This window comes from Hemiscyllium ocellatum, chromosome 17 (assembly GCF_020745735.1).
Source record: "Hemiscyllium ocellatum isolate sHemOce1 chromosome 17, sHemOce1.pat.X.cur, whole genome shotgun sequence".
Classification (NCBI taxonomy): Eukaryota; Metazoa; Chordata; class Chondrichthyes; order Orectolobiformes; family Hemiscylliidae; genus Hemiscyllium; species Hemiscyllium ocellatum.
This window is the reverse complement of record NC_083417.1, coordinates 65,352,572-65,371,889: the sequence shown is the minus strand read 5'-3', so window position 1 is coordinate 65,371,889 and position 19,318 is coordinate 65,352,572. Positions and strand designations below refer to the sequence as shown.

General features: G+C 49.4%; 1 protein-coding gene across 1 annotated transcript in view; it reads left to right on the top strand.

Annotated features, from left to right (window-relative positions):
• The window catches only part of elmo3 (engulfment and cell motility 3), a 116,112-nt gene that overhangs the window by 34,903 nt on the left and 61,891 nt on the right, over nucleotides 1–19,318 (top strand). Inside the window, exons 6-11 of the mRNA XM_060838261.1 lie at nucleotides 3,801–3,970; nucleotides 4,836–4,935; nucleotides 9,096–9,247; nucleotides 13,213–13,291; nucleotides 14,118–14,168; nucleotides 14,659–14,781. Of these exons, the coding sequence (XP_060694244.1) occupies nucleotides 3,801–3,970; nucleotides 4,836–4,935; nucleotides 9,096–9,247; nucleotides 13,213–13,291; nucleotides 14,118–14,168; nucleotides 14,659–14,781 (675 nt within the window). The remainder of the gene's footprint in view (nucleotides 1–3,800; nucleotides 3,971–4,835; nucleotides 4,936–9,095; nucleotides 9,248–13,212; nucleotides 13,292–14,117; nucleotides 14,169–14,658; nucleotides 14,782–19,318) is intronic.

The following is a 19,318-nucleotide window of genomic DNA, read 5'->3' as shown; positions in this document are numbered from 1 at the left end:
CATACACACTCTCATACATACACTCCTAACTGCAGACACACTCTCTCACACACGCGCTCAGACACACTCACACTCACACGCACTCTCTCACGCGCACTCTCTCACAAACGCTCTCACAGCTACGCGCTCTTTTCACCCATGTTCTCTCACACCCGCGCTCTCTCACACCCGCGCGCTCTCACACCCGCGCTCTCTCGCACACACACTATCTCGCGCACACACACTCTATCTCGCACACACTCACACACACACACTCTTGCTTTCTCACACTCGCGCACACACACTCTCTCTCTCACATACACACTCTCATACACTCCTAACCGCAGACACACTCTCACACACGCGCTCTCACACGCTCTCACACACGCTCTCAGACACTCGCTCAGACACACTCACGCGCACTCTCACGCGCACTCTCTCACAAACGCTCTCACAGCTACGCGCTGTCTCACACCCGCGTTGTCTCACACCCGCGCTGTCTCACACCCGCGCGCTCGCACACGCACACTATCTCGCGCGCACACACTCTATCTCACACACACTCACTCACACACACTCTCGCTTTCTCACACTCGCACACACACTCTCTCTCACACACACACTCTCATACATACACTCCTAACCGCAGACACACATCACAAACTCTCTCGCACACTCTCTCGCACAGACAATCTCACTCACGCACACACTCATGCACACTCTCTCACAAACGCTCTCACGCGCACACACACACACACTCACACAAACACACTCTCTCACACTCTCGCGTACACTCCCTCACGCACACATACTCTCACGCACGCGCACTCCCTCACGCGCACTCTCTCACAAACGCTCTCACAGCTACGCGCTCTTCTCACCCATGTTCTCTCACACCCGCGCTCTCTCACACCCACATACTCTCTCGCACACACACTATCTCGCACACACACACTCTATCTTGCAAACACTCACTCACACACACTCTTGCTTTCTCACACTCGCGCACACACACTCTCTCTCACATACACACTCTCATACACTCCTAACCGCAGACAGACACTCACACACGCTCTCTCACATGCGCTCAGACACTCACACACACTCACGCGCACTCTCTCACGCGCACTCTCACGCGCACTCTCTCACAAACGCTCTCACAGCTACGCGCTCTCTCACACCCGCGCTCTCTCTCACCCGCGCGCTCGCACACGCACATACTCGCGCACACACACTATCTCGCACACACTCTATCTCGCACACACACTCTATCTTGCACACACACTCTATCTCGCACACACACTCTATCCCACACACACTCACACACTCTCGCTTTCTCACACTCGCACACACACTCTCTCTCATACACACACTCCTAACCGCACACTCTCTCGCACACTCGCTCAGACACTCTCACAAACGCTCTCATGCACACTCTCTCTCACACAACGCACGCACACTCTCTCACGCACACACACACACTCTCGCAAACACACTCTCTCACACGCGCACACTCTCGCGTACACTCCCTCATGAACACATACTCTCTCTCACGCGCTCTCTCTCACGCGCACTCTCTCACGCGCACTCTCTCACGCGCACACTCTCACGCACACACTCTCACGCACACTCTCACTCATGCACACTCTCCATCTGTCTGTCCTGTCCCCCTCTCTCACTCTCACACACACACAAACACACCCGCACTCTATAATACACTCTCACACACACCCACACTCATTCATGCACACTCTCTCTTTCTCTCCCACACACCCCCATACACTCTATCATGCACACACACCTTTTCTGTCTGTCTCTCTTTCTCTCAAACACATACACACATGCTCTCTCTCACACGCACTCAAAAATGCACCATCTGTCTTATACATACACACACACACTCGAATATGCACACTCTGTTTATACACACATATGCACACACTGTCTTATACACACACGCGCACTCGAATATGCACACGCTGTCTTACACACACACGCACTCTCTCGAATATGCACGTTCTGTCTTATACACACACACTTGAATATGCACACTCTGTCTTATACACACGCACTCGAATATGCACACTCTGTCTTATACACACACACGCGCACTTGAATGTGCACACTCTGTCTTATACACATACGCGCGCACTCAAATATGCACACTGTCTTATACACACACACACACGCACTCGAATATGCACACTCTCTCTCTCACTTTCTTTGCGCACACTCTCTCACACTCTTTCTCTTACACGCACCCTCTCTGTTCCTCCCCTCAATCTCTCTCCCCTCTCACACACACACTGACTTACACATAAGCATGCGGACAGTCTCAGGAATATTTCTGTGAGGATGATATGCTGTTTTAAAGGGGCAGTGTATTTTTCTCTCTCTCCTATATTGCAAACGAAATGGTGCCCCTTTTAAATGGAACTGGTTTTAACCGGTGGAGACTGGTTTTAACCGGTCAGAACAAACATGTTTGGGGTGGTGTGCCTTCAGGCTTTCCCCAGCTTCACTTGCTTCAGTGAAGCAGGAGTAGGCCATTCAGCCCATCAAGTCTGCTGTGCTACCCACTGAGATCATGGCTGATCTGGTAATCCTCAACTCCACACTCCTGCCTTTTCCCTGGAACCCTCGATTCTCTGACTGGTTAAAATAAAAATCTGCCTGTCTCTCCCTTGAGTATAATTTGGCCGACGCCCCAGTTGGTCCCCAATCAGGGAATGTCACTGGAATGTGCAGGAGAGTCCTTAAGGAGGTTCCTCCCCTCCCACACTCACTCCGGAGTTACAACAGGAACGGATTTAACTCACTGCCCACTGGGAAAGTACCAAAGACCTCATTTCAGAGTTACTGTTGTGTGCCCGCGTTTAAAACCATCCATTAATTCCAGCAAGGTGCCCTTCCTGTGTGACTTGGACGAACCAGAACGTGAAAGGCAGGGCTTATCGAGGGGATTTTGAGGAAGGGTGTTTTCACGCAGAGGGTAGTGGGAATGTGAAGGTGCACTGCCCATGAGGGTGGCTTTTAAAAGTCCTGGGATAAGCTGTCGAAATGTCCTGCCATTCGAGGCTGTGGGCAGGAAAGTGGAGCTGGTGTAGGTCGTGGTGTCATTTTGGGCAGTACAGACTTGATGGGCCAAAGGGTCTTGTGTGCTGGATGACTCTCTGAACTTCTATATCCTCATCAAACAGCCCACAGTCACGTTGTCAAACAAAATGACGGGGGCATTTAGGGGGCTTTTAGATATGCACATGACCGTGCAAGGAATGGAGGGATATGGACCGAGGGCAGGTGGAAGGGATCAGTTTAACTTGGAATCACCTTTGGCATAACATGGTCCTTATGCTGTACTGTTCTATGGGCTACAAAGTACTTCAGGCAACATAAGGTCAGAGGGCCACACACTCAGTCCAGGAGGGAGGTAGATGCTGTGAGGAGGGAACTACAGCATCTCTGCCATTCAAGGCACAGCCACTGATGGGGGGGGATGTGATCTAATTTGGTCCCGGAGCCAGAATTGGAGGAATCTCACAGGGCTGTGGGGACCGATGAGATTCCAAACACTGGGAAGGGGTGAAGCCAGGCAAGGGTTTGATCTTGGGGGGATGACTAAACTTTAAGAAGGAGCAGGGTCAAGGCACAGGGCAGTCAAGAGAGTCAGGCGTTCGACCTCTCACGTACATGTCTGGGAATACTGTCCAGTCCAATCAGAACTCGGCGTTCCCGCTCCCTCCCTGCGGTCCTTAGCCTGGTCTTCCCCAAGGCTCGCTCGCTCACTCACTCAGCCGCCTGTTCTTCTGTTTGTATGGCAGAACCGAGAGGCTGAGAACCTCTACGCTGGGATCCAGAGTAATAACTACAACGTGCGCTCGGACTCACTGAAGGGACTGGCCGTCCTCTCCAAGGATATCACCTTTGCCCAGGAGTTCATCAGCAAGGATGGGATTGCAGTGCTGGTCCGCATTGTGGAGAATGGCCATGAGTGAGTAGGGAGCCCTCAGCTCCACCTAGAGGCTCTCTTGGTGCACTGCAGGCCTCCAAACCAAAGAGCTCTTGGGTCAGTCACCTTGCTACCCGCTCCACTGGGACTGACCAAACTGCTTTCTGCCCACTGGGGCACCTTTTCAAGCTAGCGCCCCGTTTCAGTGTAACAGGCGTGGCTGCCAAACTGCACGCAGCAAGCTCCCCACAGGCATGGTGGCTCAGTGGTTAGCACTGCTGCCTCACAGCTTCAGGGACCTGGGTTCGATTCCAGCCTCGGGCAACTGTGTGTGTGTGTGTGTGTGTGTGTGGAGTTTGCACGTTCTCCCCATGTCTGCATGGGTTTGACCTGGGTGCTCCAGTTTCCTCCCACAGTCCAAAGACATGCAGATGAGGTGGATTGGCCATGGGAAGTTGCCCATAGTGTCCAGGGATGTGTCGGTTGGGTGTACGGACGATAGGATGGCAGGGTGGGTCTGGGTCTGGGTGGGATGCTGTTCAGAGGGTCAGTGTGAACCCAATGGGCCAAATGGCCTGTTTCCATACCTGAGGGGATTCTGTGTCCTACACAATGACAGCGGTTAAATGTCATTAAGTTGGAATTGACAGTGAAATGTTCTGGAGCTATTTCTTTGCAGAGTTGTGGAATATGCCAGCTGTGCCTCAAGGGATAGGCTGGGGTTACTTGTCAGGATAGGCTGAGGGAGGACCTTATCGAGGGTTATAACATCACTGGGGGGGCATGGATTGGGTGAATATGTATCCTCAGTGCCGTCTCTTTGACCCAGGCTGTTCATCCTTGCCCTCACGGGGTTTGCACCGTCTGGTGAGAGCCCTAATAACAGACTGTCTGTTGTGTGTTACAGCACCGGGGAGAGTTTGGCCTACGCCCTGAATGCATTTATCGAGCTGATGGAACACGGAGTCGTTTCCTGGGAAACCCTCAACCATGTTTTCATCAAGAAGGTCAGACATCCCCTCTCCCTGAGACAGGACTGGCCAGCTGAACACTTTCCCCCCCACCTCTGGGGGTCAATTCGAAGGGGACATTTTTAGATAAGCACCTGACCATGCAAGGAATGGAGGGATATGGACCGAGGGTGGGCGGAAGGGATCAGTTTAACTTGGCGTCATCTTCGGCATAACACAGTCCTTATGCTGTACTGTTCTATGGGCTACAAAGTACTTCAGGCAATATAAGGTCAGAGGGCCATACACTCAGTCCAGGAGGGAGGTAAATGCTGTCAGGAGGGAGGTAAATGCTGTAAGGAGGGGTGCTGATGGGTTAGCGCCTGTATTGGACTGGCTTTCATTGCTTTTCCACTGCATGGGACGTGGGCATCGCTGGCAAGGCCAGCTCTTGCTTCCAACGGCAAAAGTGATGCTGGGGTTTAGATCAGAGTGGTGCTGGAAAAGCACAGCAGGTCAGGCAGCATCATAGGAACAGGACAATCGACGTTTTGTGCAGAAAGCCCTTCGTCAGGAATAGAGGCAGGAAGCCTCCAAGGTGGAGAGAGAAATGGGGGGGTGCTGCTTCTTGCTGCCTGTCCCTCGCTGCCCTTTGACCTGTGTGCTTTGCAAGGCCTGAGGCCTAGCTTCAATGGGTAGGTCAGAGTTAAACACTTGCCTGAAGTCACATGGAAGATGTCTCTGAAGGACCTGAAGATACCAGATGGGTTTTTACAACAATCGGTGATTGTTTCACCTTAACTTAAAACTACATTTCATTCCCAGATTTATTAATGTAGTTTAAAATTGCACCTTGGAGTGCAGCTTCATAGTTCCTTGAAAGTAGAGTCCCAGGTAGACAGGATAGTGAGGAAAGCATTTGGTACACTTACCTTTATTTCTCGTGCACTGAGTACAAGAGTTGGGAGGTCATGTTGCAGCTGTATGGGTCCTTGGTTAGGCCACTTTCAAAATCCTGCATTCAGTTCTGATCTCAAGCCAAGGATGGTCTGAAACTCAAAAGGGTGCAGAAAAGATTTACAAGGATATTGCCAGGGTGTTGGAGCGACAGGGAGAGGCCGAACAGGCTGGGGCTGTTTTCCTGGAGCGTCGGGGGCTGAGGGGTGACCTTATGGAGATTTATAAAATCATGAGGGGCATGGATAGGGTAAATAGACAAAGTCTTTTCCCCAGGGTGGGGGGTGTCCAGAACCAGGGGTCTGGCTTAAGGTGAGAGAGGAAAGATATAAAAGAGACCTAAGGGGTAACTTTTACACACAGAGGGTGGTACATGTATGGAATGAGCTGCCAGAGGAAGTGGTGGAGGCTGGTACAATTACAACATTTGAAAGACATCTGGATGGGTATATGAATAGGAAGGGTTTGGAGGGATATGGGCCAAATGCTGGCAAATGTTGGTATATCTGGTCAGCATGGATGAGTTGGACTGAAGGGTCTGTTTCCGTGCTGTATGACTGTAAAATCCATGCCAGGATTTGAATCCCTGACCTCAGAGTTTTAGGCTCTGGATGACTGGTCCAGTGGCGTTACCAGTGCACCACCATCTCCCCTTATCAGGAAACTGTCATTGTGCCAGTGCTTGGTGAAACCACCAGGCAGCCACTACTGGGCATCCAGAGGATCCCCTGTACCCTATCAATATCCTGCTCATCCAAATCACCCCACCGATGGGGAGTGATGCACCACATTGTTACCCCAAGGCCCGCCCAGCAGGTCGAGTGCCAGGACTTTGTGCTAAGTTGGCGTTTGTGACTGTTTATTTCGGTGTGGGCCTGCCTGCCCAGGGGATCATGCTCTACTTGACCAGGGTGAGCATCACCACCATACTGCCCCCTGCATTCAGTTCTGGGTTTGATTACTTGAGCCTGGCAACTGATTGATGCTCACTGTGCTCGATTGATTAAGCTTGGGTGAGGACTCCGAGTAAAGAGAAAAGCTATTGGAGCTGGAGAAAGCATGAGATCAGGCGCTTTGTGATGGAAGAGAATTTTAAAACTCATGTCAATTAACTGTTGCACACTTTTTTTTAAAAAAAAGAGTGCTCCTCTGGCTGGCTCTGAGATAAAAACAAACTGGTGACAACACCACAGGCTGCTCTTTCCAACATTTCCAGTAGAGGGAGTGAGTCAGCACAATGTGACTGAATGAAGGGTTTACGCTGGAAACGTCGATTCTCCTGCTCCTCGGATGCTGCCTGACCTGCTGTGCTTTTCCAGCACCACTCTCTCAAATGGGACTGACTGGGAGTTGGCTGCATGTGGGCAGTATTGCAGTTTGTTACAGTCCAACTACACATTAATCCATCTCCTTATAGTGGGAACATTGCAGGTTTGTGGAGAGATTAACTGATTCTAAATAATGGGGACAGTGCAGAGTGAGCACACTGTGCTGTTCCTGTCCTGGGAATGTCTGATGGAGACTGTGTAGGAAGAGCTTTACTCTGTATCAAACCCCATCCTGTCCCTGTCCTGGGAGTGTCTGATGGGGACAGTGTAGGGGGAGCTTTATTCTGTATTTAACCCTGTGCTGTCCCTTTCCTGGGACTGTTTGATGGGGACAGCGTAGAGAGAGTTTTTACATTGTATGTGACCCTGCCCTGTTCCTGTATTGAAGATTGTTTGAGAGGGATGATGTAGAGGGAGCTTCACTCTTTATATAACCCCATATTGTACCTGTCCTGAGAGTTTGATGGGGACATTGTAGAGGGAGCTTTACACTGTATCTTGCAGCTCTGGGAGTGTTTGCTGCTAATACTTAGCCCTCAGTTTGGGATGTGTAGGAGCGTACCTCCAACCAGGGACAGAGGCACAAGAGACGGGCAGGATTCAGGCAAATGGAGGACTTTTATTCAAGTAATGACAGGTTAGTGCAGGGCGAGGGCCAGAGGATCTTCCCTGAGGCTAGCCTCAATTGTTCCCTTAATCTACAGCTCGGATCGGAAAGGAGATCATTGACACCGTCTGAATTTTGCAGTAAAATACAGCATTTTTTTACACATCTTGTGTTATAGTAGTCACACACAGCATGGTCTCTTATTCCATACGCCCAATCATCTGATACACCTAATCAATGATGGGCATTCTAATGGGCAGCTCCAGGTTCCCATGATCTCCTGGTGTTTAACAGACATTGTAATCGCCAAGCCTTGGGATCTTCCTATGCATCCTATTAATTAGCATTTCAAAGTTACTGGTTACACTCTGCCTGGTCTGTCTCAGAGTTGCTTCTCTCTAAGGACTGCTTGAATTCTGTTACTTATTGTATTCCATGTGCTATCTCTACCAAATTCTGTTATTCCTCTTAGATTTTCCACTGTCCCAATTACATCTGTATAAAAAAATTACAAAAGACAGTTGGTTTTAACTGCTATAAGATTCGTAAGAGTAATTTCTGTTAATTATAAAGTGTAATGTTGCTGCTACTCTATGAGCACTGTGTGATTAATAAGTTGCGAACAATCTATTTTGTTTAGGGCGTACCAGGCATCCTTTTAGAGATAGGAGAAAGAGTTTCCTGAGATTAATTAACTTCCACCATCTATGTTTAAGTGTTTTTCCCCCTAATGCTTCTATTGTGCTTTGGTTATACATGTTTCTATAATTATGTTGAAATCTATCTCAATGATTATCTGAAGAATCTTTAACAAGAACCTGTTTCTTAATATTGTGAATAACTTCAAAGAAACCACCAATTCCTGCAAGATCACTTCGGCTGTTGTTTTCACAGCTGCTTCATGAGTTAGGCTGGCTGGTTTGTGGGCAGAGATTTACACCCCTTGTTCGAACTGGTGCTGTTCAGTTAATGAGGCAGCAACCTTTCACAAATGAGGCTGGAATCAATCACTAGTTTATCCTTAGGAATCCTCTTATCAAACTACCTCGGAATGGTTGCTTGTAGGCCTCCCATTTACCTTGGAGTGGCCCAGTTCAAAGGTACTGTCGTGTTTAGAGCAGGCTGTTTATTTCTTGTCGGCCATTTTATGTCTTTCAAACCTGGGCCGCACTTACAGAAAGTGTTTGAGCCGCCGTTAAGATGTTTCGTGCCTTGATGGATGCAAGAGGTGTTAAAACAAAGCCATGTGGGTTGAACGACCAGTCATGATTGTAATGAGATGCTCGCTGATGTATTGACCTGTTTGCCCATCTCTCTGGCCTTAGATTGCAGGGTTTGTGAACAAATCTGCGATGGATGCATCGATCCAGCAACTATCCTTGGCAATTCTGGAGAGTATGGTACTGAGCAGCAGCTTTCTGTTCCAACTGGTGAAGAACGAGGTTCCTCTGGACAGACTTATCGCTCACCTGCAAGTGTAAGTTGCAGTAAGACCATATCTGGAGAGTTCCCGCGATGTCATGAGCCCAAATTCTATTTTATGGAGCCTTTAACTGAAGACAAACCTATCTGGGCCTGTTCGTGTAGGTCTGAGGCCTACTACAACCTGTTTATTTCCCCAAAAATCCAGGACCTCTTTCCAAAAACATGGCCACGGGCCTACCTGAAAATGGCTGCCAATCCCCAGAGAGCAAAGCAGTTTCTAAAACAAAACTCGTACTTGGATAGAAACGTGCTAGTCCTCCATTTTGGATTGACACAAAGAGTTGGATCAGTATTCATAAGTTTTACCATATTTTTGTTTCCCTGCTGGGTAGTGTTGGACCAAGTATGATGTCCCAGTCCCTGAACTCGAATATCTGCAGCCATTAGCATTGTTCATGAGTTCAGGGATCATTAGATTCGACTCACCAATTTATTGAATACATCTCTTCTTGTGAATTGAATAACATGGTAGGATAGTCTGTTGGATACTACCCTCACATTGTGTTTTCTTTAATTGTCCTTACTGCCGCTCTGTTTGGAGATTGTGTACAGTTTATTTCAATATCCACTCTTATAGTCTCATAGCCATAGAGACAGACAGAGCAGAAACAGACCCTTCGGTCCAACCAGTCCATGCCAAACATAATCCCAACTAAACTAGTCCCACTTGCCTGCTCCTGGCCCATGTCCCTCCAAACATTTCCTATTCATATATTTATACAAAATATCCTGTTCCTGCTTCTCTGGGCCTTATTTACTATGGCAGCTCAGAGGCTATGACTCTTTGTGAACCCTTCCACCTCAGACACAAGTGCTCAGGACCATGCACCGGCCCAAGGGCCCGCTCCATTCAATTCCCAACCGGAGCTGGCTTTTACCGGGAAGCAGGGAAAATGCAATGTCATAGAGTCATAGAGATGTACAGCACGGAAACAGACCCTTCAGTCCAACCCGTCCATGCTGACCAGATATCCCAACCCAATGTAGTCCCACCTGCCAGCACCCGGCCCATATCCCTCCAAACCCTTCCTATTCATATACCCATCCAAATGCCTCTTAAATGTTGCAATTGTACCAACCTCCACCGCATCTTCTGGCAGTTCATTCCATACATGTACCACACGTGCATGAAAAAGTTGCCCCTTAGGTCTCTTTTGTATCTTTCCCCTCTCACCCTAAACCTATTCCCTCTAGTTCTGGACTCCCAGACCCCAGGGAAATGACTTTGTCTATTTATCCTATCCATGCCCCTCATAATTTTGCAAACCTCTATAAGGTCACCCCTCAGCCTCCAATGCTCCAGGGAAAACAGCCCCAGCCTGTTCAGCCTCTCCCTGTAGCTCAAATCCTCCAACCCTGGCAACATCCTTGTAAATCTTTTCTGAACCCTTTCAAGTTTCACAACATCTTTCTGATAGGAAGGAGACCAGAATTGCACGCAATATTCCAACAGTGGCCTAACCAATGTCCTGTACAGCTGCAACATGACCTCCCAACTCCTGTACTCAATACTCTGACCAATAAAGGAAAGCATACCAAACGCCGCCTTCACTATCCTATCTACCTGTGAGTCCACTTTCAAGGTGCTATGAACTTGCACTCCAAGGTCTCTTTGTTCAGCAATACTCCCTAAGACCTTACCATTAAGATTTGCTAAGATTTGCCTTCCCAAAATGCAGCACTTCGCATTTATCTGAATTAAACTCTATCTGTCACTTCTCAGCCCATTGGCCCATCTGGTCAAGATCCTGTTGTAATCTGAGGTAACCCTCTCCGCTGTCCACTACACCTCCAATTTTGGTGTCGTCTGCAAACGTACTAACTGTACCTCTTATGCTCGCATCCAAATCATTTATGTAAATGACAAAAAGTAGTGGACCCAGCACCGATCCTTGTGGCACTCCACTGGTCACAGGCCTCCAGTCTGAAAAACATCCCTCCACCACAGCCCTCTGTCTTCTACCTTTGAGCCAGTTCTGTATCCAAATGGCTAGTTCTCCCTGTATTCTGTGAGATCTAACCTTGCTAATCAGTCTCCCATGGGGAACCTTGTCAAACGCCTTACTGGAGTCCATATAGATCACATCTACCGTTCTGCCCTCATCAATCCTCTTTGTTACTTCTTCAAAAAACCCAATCAAGTTTGTGAGACATGATTTCCTACACACAAAGCCATGTTGACTATCCCTAATCAGTCCTTGCCTTTCCAAATACATGTACATCCTGTCCCTCAGAATTCCCTCCAACAACTTGCCCACCACTGAGGTCAGGCTCACCGGTGTATGTTGCATCTGGGAACCTGAAACTCACTTCACCAAGAAGCTGGGGATCTTGAGTAAAGTTGAGGTTAATAGATTTTTGATGTTGAAGGTGATCTCAGGACAGGTTTAACCTCCCCCTCTGTGCCAAGGGAAAGCTGTTGGTTTGTTTTAATGTTGACTTTTTACAGCACACATACAAATCTTTCGCCTCCTACTGACCCGTGTCATTATTTATGCTCCAGATCAGCCTCCATTTCCTCTACTTTGTTTAAAAACTTTCTATTCCATTCTGTCCCATACAAAGGACAATGCTGCACAGGAACTGGCCCTTCGGCCTGTCAGCCCTGCCCTGACAGATGATGACTTTCTAAAGTAAAAACCTTTTACCTGTATCCGGTCGGTTTCTGTCTATTCTGATGCCTCATTCCTGTAGCTCTCAATCCTGATGAAGAGCTTATGCCTGAAACGTTGATTCTCCTGCTCCTCAGATGCTGCCTGACCTGCTTTTTCAGCCCCACCCACTCGACGCTGATCTCCAGCATCTGCAGTCCTCACTTTCTGCCTCCATTCCCGGTCAAGATGCTTCTAAAACATTGCTATCGTATCTGCCTCCACCTCTGGCAATGCATTCCAGGCACTTACTGCCCTCTGTGTTTAAAAAAAAATTGCCCCTCACATCTTCTTACAGCTTATCCTCTCCTACCTTAAACCAATGACTCTAATAATTAACCTGACTCCCTGAGAGGTAGAAATATAGTCTGACTATCCACCCCATCCCTGCATTTCTATCAGTTCAGCCCTCAGATTTCAACATTCAAGTGAAAACAAACCAAGTTTGACCTCATAGCAAATACAGGTGGTGCTGCTGGAGTATCTGTCCTGTAGGGGGTGCTGTTGGAGTATCTGTCCTGTAGGGGGTGCTGTTGGGGTATCTGTCCTGTAGGGGGTGCTGTTGGGGTATCTGCCCTGTAGGGGGTGCTGCTGGAGTATCTGTCCTGTAGGGGGTGCTGTTGGGGTATCTGTCCTGTGGGGGGTGCTGTTGGAGTATCTGCTCTGTAGGTATACAGGTGAGGTATTTGCCCTGTAGGTGGGGCCTGGTGGGGTGTGTGCCCTGCTGGTGGGGGCTGCTGGGGTATTTGCCCTGTTATTGGGGTTGGTGGGGTATCTGCCCTGTAGGGGTTGTTGGTGGGGTATCTGCCCTGTAGATGGGGTCTGGTGGGGTGTCTGCCCTGTAGGAGGGGGCTGGTGGTGTATCTGCCCTGTAGGGGGGGCTGGTGGGGTATCTGCCCTATAGGAGTGGCCTGGTGGTGTATCTGCCCTGTAGGCGGGGGCTGGTGGGGTATCTGCCCTGTAGGAGTGGCCTGGTGGTGTATCTGCCCTGTAGGTGGGGCCTGGTGCGGTATCTGCCTCTGTAGGAGGGGGCTGGTGGGGTATCTGCCCTGTAGATGGGGCTGGTGCGGTATCTGCCTCTGTAGGAGGGGGCTGGTGGGGTATCTGCCCTGTAGATGGGGCTGGTGCGGTATCTGCCTCTGTAGGAGGGGGATGATGGGGTATCTGCCCTGTAGGAGGGCCTGGGGTATCTGCCCTGTAGGTGGGAGCTGGTGGGGTATGTGCCCTGTAGCAGGGCCTGGCGGGGTATCTGCCCCTGTAGGAGGGGGCTGGTGGGGTATCTGATCTCTCTCTCTCTCCTCTGCAGGACAAACCAGATGATCCAAACGAAAGCGATGGCTCTGATCATCGCCCTGCTGCTGAGTTCAAAGGATGACGAGAGGAAGGTGAGAGTTCACTCGCCTCGGCACGGTCGCTCGCTGTCTCTCTGTCTGGGCATCCTTTGTCACCAGCACAATGGTAGAATACTGCTCACACCCCCGTGGTGACAATGTTGACATGGAGCCCACGTGGGCAGCTGGTGTTGGCTGTCACAATGTTGCAGCACTGGGGCCTGGGGTGAAAACACGTCGACACAGAGCAGGGAGAGCTTTACTCTGTAACGCTGATTCGATCTGTGAAAGACTGTCAGAACCAGTGTGCATTCAGGACTAACACAGCCGAGTAGGTACAACCCTTCCTCAGCACTGATCCATCTCTGTGCAGCAATTAATCCTTAACCTACTCAGTATAAACTGTATCTCCAATCCTCGCTCTCCTATCAGGCAGCGTTGGAAAGTCCTGCCAGACACGGGAGGAGCCCATTTGGCCTCTTGATCCTGATATGCCTTTCAATAGAACCGGACTGATCCTTGACTCCACCACCACATTCCTGCCCATTCTCCATATCCTGACAGCGAGCAGAATGACTCTGACTGTGATGCCCCACATGGTCAGATAGCCAGCCAGTTCATACCAAGATAGTGGCCCCTGAGAGTTATCAGTGTCTGGATCTGTATCGTAGAGGGACAGATGAATGTCCTGGAAGAGGAGGCTTTGGAACAGTATTAACTTGGGTATTTATAAATTATCTTTCCCACGTATACTCTAATTCTGTCGAACCACTCCTGTTCAGTCCCTGAAGCTGCCCAGGTATTGTCAAGTTGGACTGAATGGTCTGCTTCCATCGCAATGACTCTCTGAACCACCGTGTTCTTTCTTTCCCTCAATTAGGAAATGATGGACTTCCTCAACAAGAGGAACCTCAGGCAGAACATTCAGAGGGTAAAGAAGACTTTTTTTCAGTATTCACACCGGGGTGGGGAACTGGTCAGCGCTGTCCGAGGGGGAGAGGGAGGGACCGGTCAGGGCCATCCGAGGGCGGAGGGAGGGACCGGTCAGGGCCATCCGAGGGCGGAGAGAGGGACCGGTCAGCACCGTCCGAGGGGGGAGGGAGGGACCGGTCGGCACCGTCTGAGGGGGGGAGGGGGAGAGAGGGCACCTGGTTTAAAGAAACATTAATCCCACTGGGTGTCTTGGCAGCTGAAGCTGTGACAGTGTTGCTGTCACGGATGGAGGGAGCACTCCCCATTCCTTCAGCAGCTTTCTCCAGGCTGTCTTTCTGCCATTGGGGAGATCCCCCTGTCTGTGAGGGGAGGGGGCGGGGGTGTAACCCCATCAATCACGCTGTGGTGGCAGTCATGCCTGTGATGTTCTGACCATACGGTTTTACTGACACTCTGATTCACTGAGTCGTGTTTATATTTCCCTGTAGAACATTATTCTGAGCTCTTCAGCCGTGAGGGACGAGATGGCTCACTACTTGTACGTTCTACAGTCCATTTCCCTGAACCTCCTGGAGCCCAGGACAAAGATTCCAATGGACCCTTATAACCAGGTACGTCTGGGGCTTCCAGGGACCCGCCAAGAGGAGTCTCAGCTGGACACCTCATGGGACAGGGAACCTGCAAGGGGCAGGCCTGGTAATCCCAGCCGTTCAGCCCATCAGATTGGTGTTGTTTGTAGTCCAGGTGCGGACCCTCTTCATTTAACCTGAAAGACATTTTGATGAAGTTGATGGTCAGAGTTGGTCTTTTTAATTATGGCTCGGGCCTACTCAGAAGCAGCAACATCTTCTCCATGCCCTCTCGGTCAAATGCCTGTATTATTTTCAATGTGCTTTAGAGCAGTAACACATTTCGGGAGAGTTTGATGACATACCTTGTGTCCTCGAGATGAGCAGCCGCCTTGAACTGCTCCCCTCCTTGCAGAATCCCCATATTACCGTCAGGAAGGGATCTCTGATGGAGGCTAGATGGATCATCCACTCAGCACTTAGAGCCATAGAGATATTCAGCACAGAAACAGACCCTTCGGCCCAACTCGTCCATGCCGACCAGATATCCTAAACTGACCTATTCCCGTTTGCCAGCACTTGGCCCAAATCCCTGGCTGAAGATTGCTGCAAAAGCTTCATCCTTATCCTTTGCACTGATGTTCTGGACTCTTCCGTCACTGAGGATGGGGATATTTGTGGAGCCCCCTCCTCCAGTGAGTTGTTTAACTGTCCACCACCATTCACAGCTGGACATGGCAGGACTGCAGAGCTCAGATCTGATCCGTTGGTTGTGGGATCCATTAGCTCTGTCTGTAACTTGCTGCTTATGCTGTTTGGGATACTGGTGGTCCTGTTTGGTAGCTTCACCAGGTTGACCCCTCATTCTCAGGTATACCTGGTGCTGCTCCTGACATGCCCTCCTGCACTCTCCATTGAACCAGGGTTGATCCCCTGGCTGGATGCTAATGGTTGAGTTGGGGACTGGGCCATGAGGTTACAGATTGTGCTGGAGTACAGTTCTGCTGCTGTTGGTGGCCCATAGCGATGGAACGCCAGTCTTGAGTTGGTAGGTCTGTTTGAAGTCGATCCCATATAGCATGGGTGAAAGTGCCACACAACACAATGTGAGATGTGAAGGCGGGATTTTATCTCCACAAGGACTGTGCGGTGTTCACTCTGACTGATACTGTCATGGACAGATACATCTGCAGCCGACAGGTGGGTAAGGGTGAGGTCGAGGATGTTTTTCCCTCTTGTTGGTTCCTTCACCAGCTGCCACAGACATAGTCTCACAGCAATGTCCTTTAGGACCAGACCAGCTCGGTCAGTAATGCTGCTGCCGAGCCCCTCTTGGTGATGGACATTGAAATCCCCCACTCAGGGTACATTCAGCTCCCTTACCACCCTCCGGGCTTCCTCTAAGTGTTGTTCAACATGGAGCAGCACTGATTCCTCAGCCAAGGGAGGACGGTACATGGTAATCAGCAGGAGGGTTCCTGGCCCATGTTTAACCTGAAGCCATGACACTTCATGGGGTCTGGAGCCAATGTTGAGGACCCTCAGGACAACTCCCTCCCACTGTGCTGTCACTCTCAGTGGTACAGAACATACCCAGGGATGGTGATGGTGGTGACCTGGGCGTTGGTTGTAAGATGTGATTCCGTGGCTGTGACCACTTCAGTATATGAGTGGGCTTGGGCATGGTCTACTCTAGGATACAGACATAACGAATCTCGCCAAGACTCGATCAGGCAGTGCTTTACACATCATCCCGACTTACTGCATTTAAAAAAAAATTCATTCTCCCTCAGGTTTCTTTTGCTGATGATCTGAAGCCTGTGTCCTCTAGTTACTGACTCTCCTACTGTAGAGCCTTCTGAAATAGCTTCTCCTGAATGAAACAAAAGCCCTTCATTTTAAAAACCACTCTTGGAACTTCCCTCAGTGTTCTCTGCTAAGGAGAATCATTCTATTTCCTCTGATTTCTCTCCGTGAAACTGAAATACCTCTTTGTTGATAATGTTTGAGTGTTATCTCCTCTGCGCTTTCTCCAAGGCACTGACGACAGAGTTTTTAAAACCTCTGCCCTCCCAGACGACTGATCTTTTCTCTCCAGGACCCCTCATCGTTTTGTACATTTTGCTTCAGCCTCCTCTGTTCTGAAGAGAGCGACCGGGGCCCTATCCAATCTTCTCTTAACATAGAACTGTTCCCTATGGCCCACGATGTTGTACCGAACATGATGTCAAATTAAACTAATGCCTTCTGCCTGCCCTTGGTCCATGTCCCTCCATTGCTTGCGCATTCACTTGCTTGTCTAAAAGGCCCTTAAACACCCCCACTCCTGGCAGCACGTGACAGACTCCGACCACTCTCTGTGCAAAAAAACTTGCCCCTGACATTTCCATTGAACTCTACCCCCCCCACACACACACGAGTATTAGATATCCTTCTGTCCAGTCCACATCGCCGCCTTATAGCCCTCCTGTCAAAAGTGTCCATTGTGACTGAGGTTAAGAATTGAAATGTAGCAAGTGAAGGTGTAATGTACCTTCAGCCTACCTTAATACATAACAGGAGAGCTGACATCTGGGCGGTGCTCTGTAAAGGCTGAACATAGCTTGTTCCCTTTTCCATTCTGTCCTGAAGGCCAAGGATCCAGTATGTTACCTTACCTGAACAGCCAGCCTTGGTGATGTATGTACACGCATCTCCCCGTCCCTGCAGCCCCTTTAATAGTGAGCTATATATCTGTTTCTCTTCATCCATCCAGCAACACTGTACCAGCTCACATAAATTACACGAAATGTACATTCACCTGAAATCTATTAGAATTCACTTCACTCCATGTCAAAAGATGAAATGATGCCACTCAAATCCGTTCAGAGCGAACCGATCCTAATGTTGATTCCTGGAAATGTTCCTATACTCTAAATCTCTGTATTCTGAAAGACAACTGTTCACCACTCCTCTACCTTGCAGCCAATCTCACCTCCACTCTGACATTGTCCCTCTAATCCCATGAGCTCTGGTGGCCTCTCGTGTTTCTGAGCCCACAGTCCCTCTGGTTGCTGTGCTCAGCTGGGCATTACCCACTTGCTGGCTTCAAGGGGACGTGTCAATGCAACAGATTGATTGCAACGCAATTCGCACACAGTGAATGGAAGTCTCAGTCACAAGTGACTGGTTGATCTGCCTTTGCAAAGCCTCATTGCAGATGGGGAATGCAGGAATACCTTTGGACCCAGTCACAGTGTGAGAGAGTGGAAGCAATCGTGAAAACGTTGACAATTTTTTAGGTTCTCTCGTGAGATGTTGGGAGGTGTCTCTGGCTTGGTCAGAATTTATTGCCCGTCCCTAGTTGTCCCTTGAGAAGGTGGTGGTGAGCTGCCATCTTGATCCGCTGCAGTCCACCTGCTGTGGGGTGACCCACAATGCCCTGAGGGAGGGAATTCCAGGATTTTGACCCAGTGACACTGAAGGAACGGTGATATATTCCCAAGTCAGGGTGGTGTGTGGCTTGGATGGGAACTTGAAGGTAGTGGTGTTTCCATGTACCTTGTGGGTTTGGAAAGTGCTATCGAAGAACATTTGGAGAATTTCTGCAGTGCATCTTGTAGATGGTACACGTTGCTGCTACTGAGCATCGGTGGTGGAGGGAGTGGATGCTTGTGGATGTGGCACCAATCAAGTGGGCTGCTTTGTCCTGGTTCGTGTCAAGCTTCTTGAGTGTTATTGGAGCTGCACCCATCCAGGCCAGTGGGGAGTATTCCATCCCACTCCTGACACCTGCCTTGTAAGTGGTGGCAGGCTTCCGGCAGTCAGATGGGGAGTTACTGCGGTATTCCTCACCTCTGACCTGCTCTTGTAGCGACTATGTTCATGTGGCCAGTCCTGTTAAGTTTCTAATCGATGGTAGCTCCAAGGATACTGCTAGTGGTGGATTCAGTGATGGTAACACCATTGAATGTCAAGAGGCGCTGGTTAGATTGTCTGTAACTGAAGATGTTCATTGCCTGACATTTATGTGGTTCGAACAACATTATTTGAGTACAATGGCAACTTTCATTTTGGAAACCATTGTGTGGTCATGGAATCTTCCTGCATCCACATTTCCATCTCTCTTTTTGCAATCCCAGAAGCTTCATCATTTCATTTCTCTGTTTCCCCTTGCACCTTCTATCTGCTCTGCAATGACCGGTGAGTCTCATCTCTCTCACCCCTTTCACATGAACTGGACTGAGCGAAAATCAGTTCCGTCAGATGCCTTCACACTGATCGCTCAATAATGGGCACGAATGTTTGATGCCCTCTTGGGTAAACGTGAGGTACTGCAGTTTGGTACAACAAGCAGGGGCAGGACTTCTACTGTTAATGGTCGGGACCTGGGTAGTTCTGTAGAATAGAGAGACCTAGACGTTCAGGGACATAACTCTGTGAAGCTTACATCACATATAGACAGGTGGTTAAGAAGGTGTTTAGCACGCTTGCTGCCATTGCTCAGTTCTTTGAGTAGCGGAGTTGGGAAGTCATGAGACCATCCATGGGAGAAAGCAAGCTGATGTTTTGAGTCATCTGGACTTGAAACGTTAGCTTG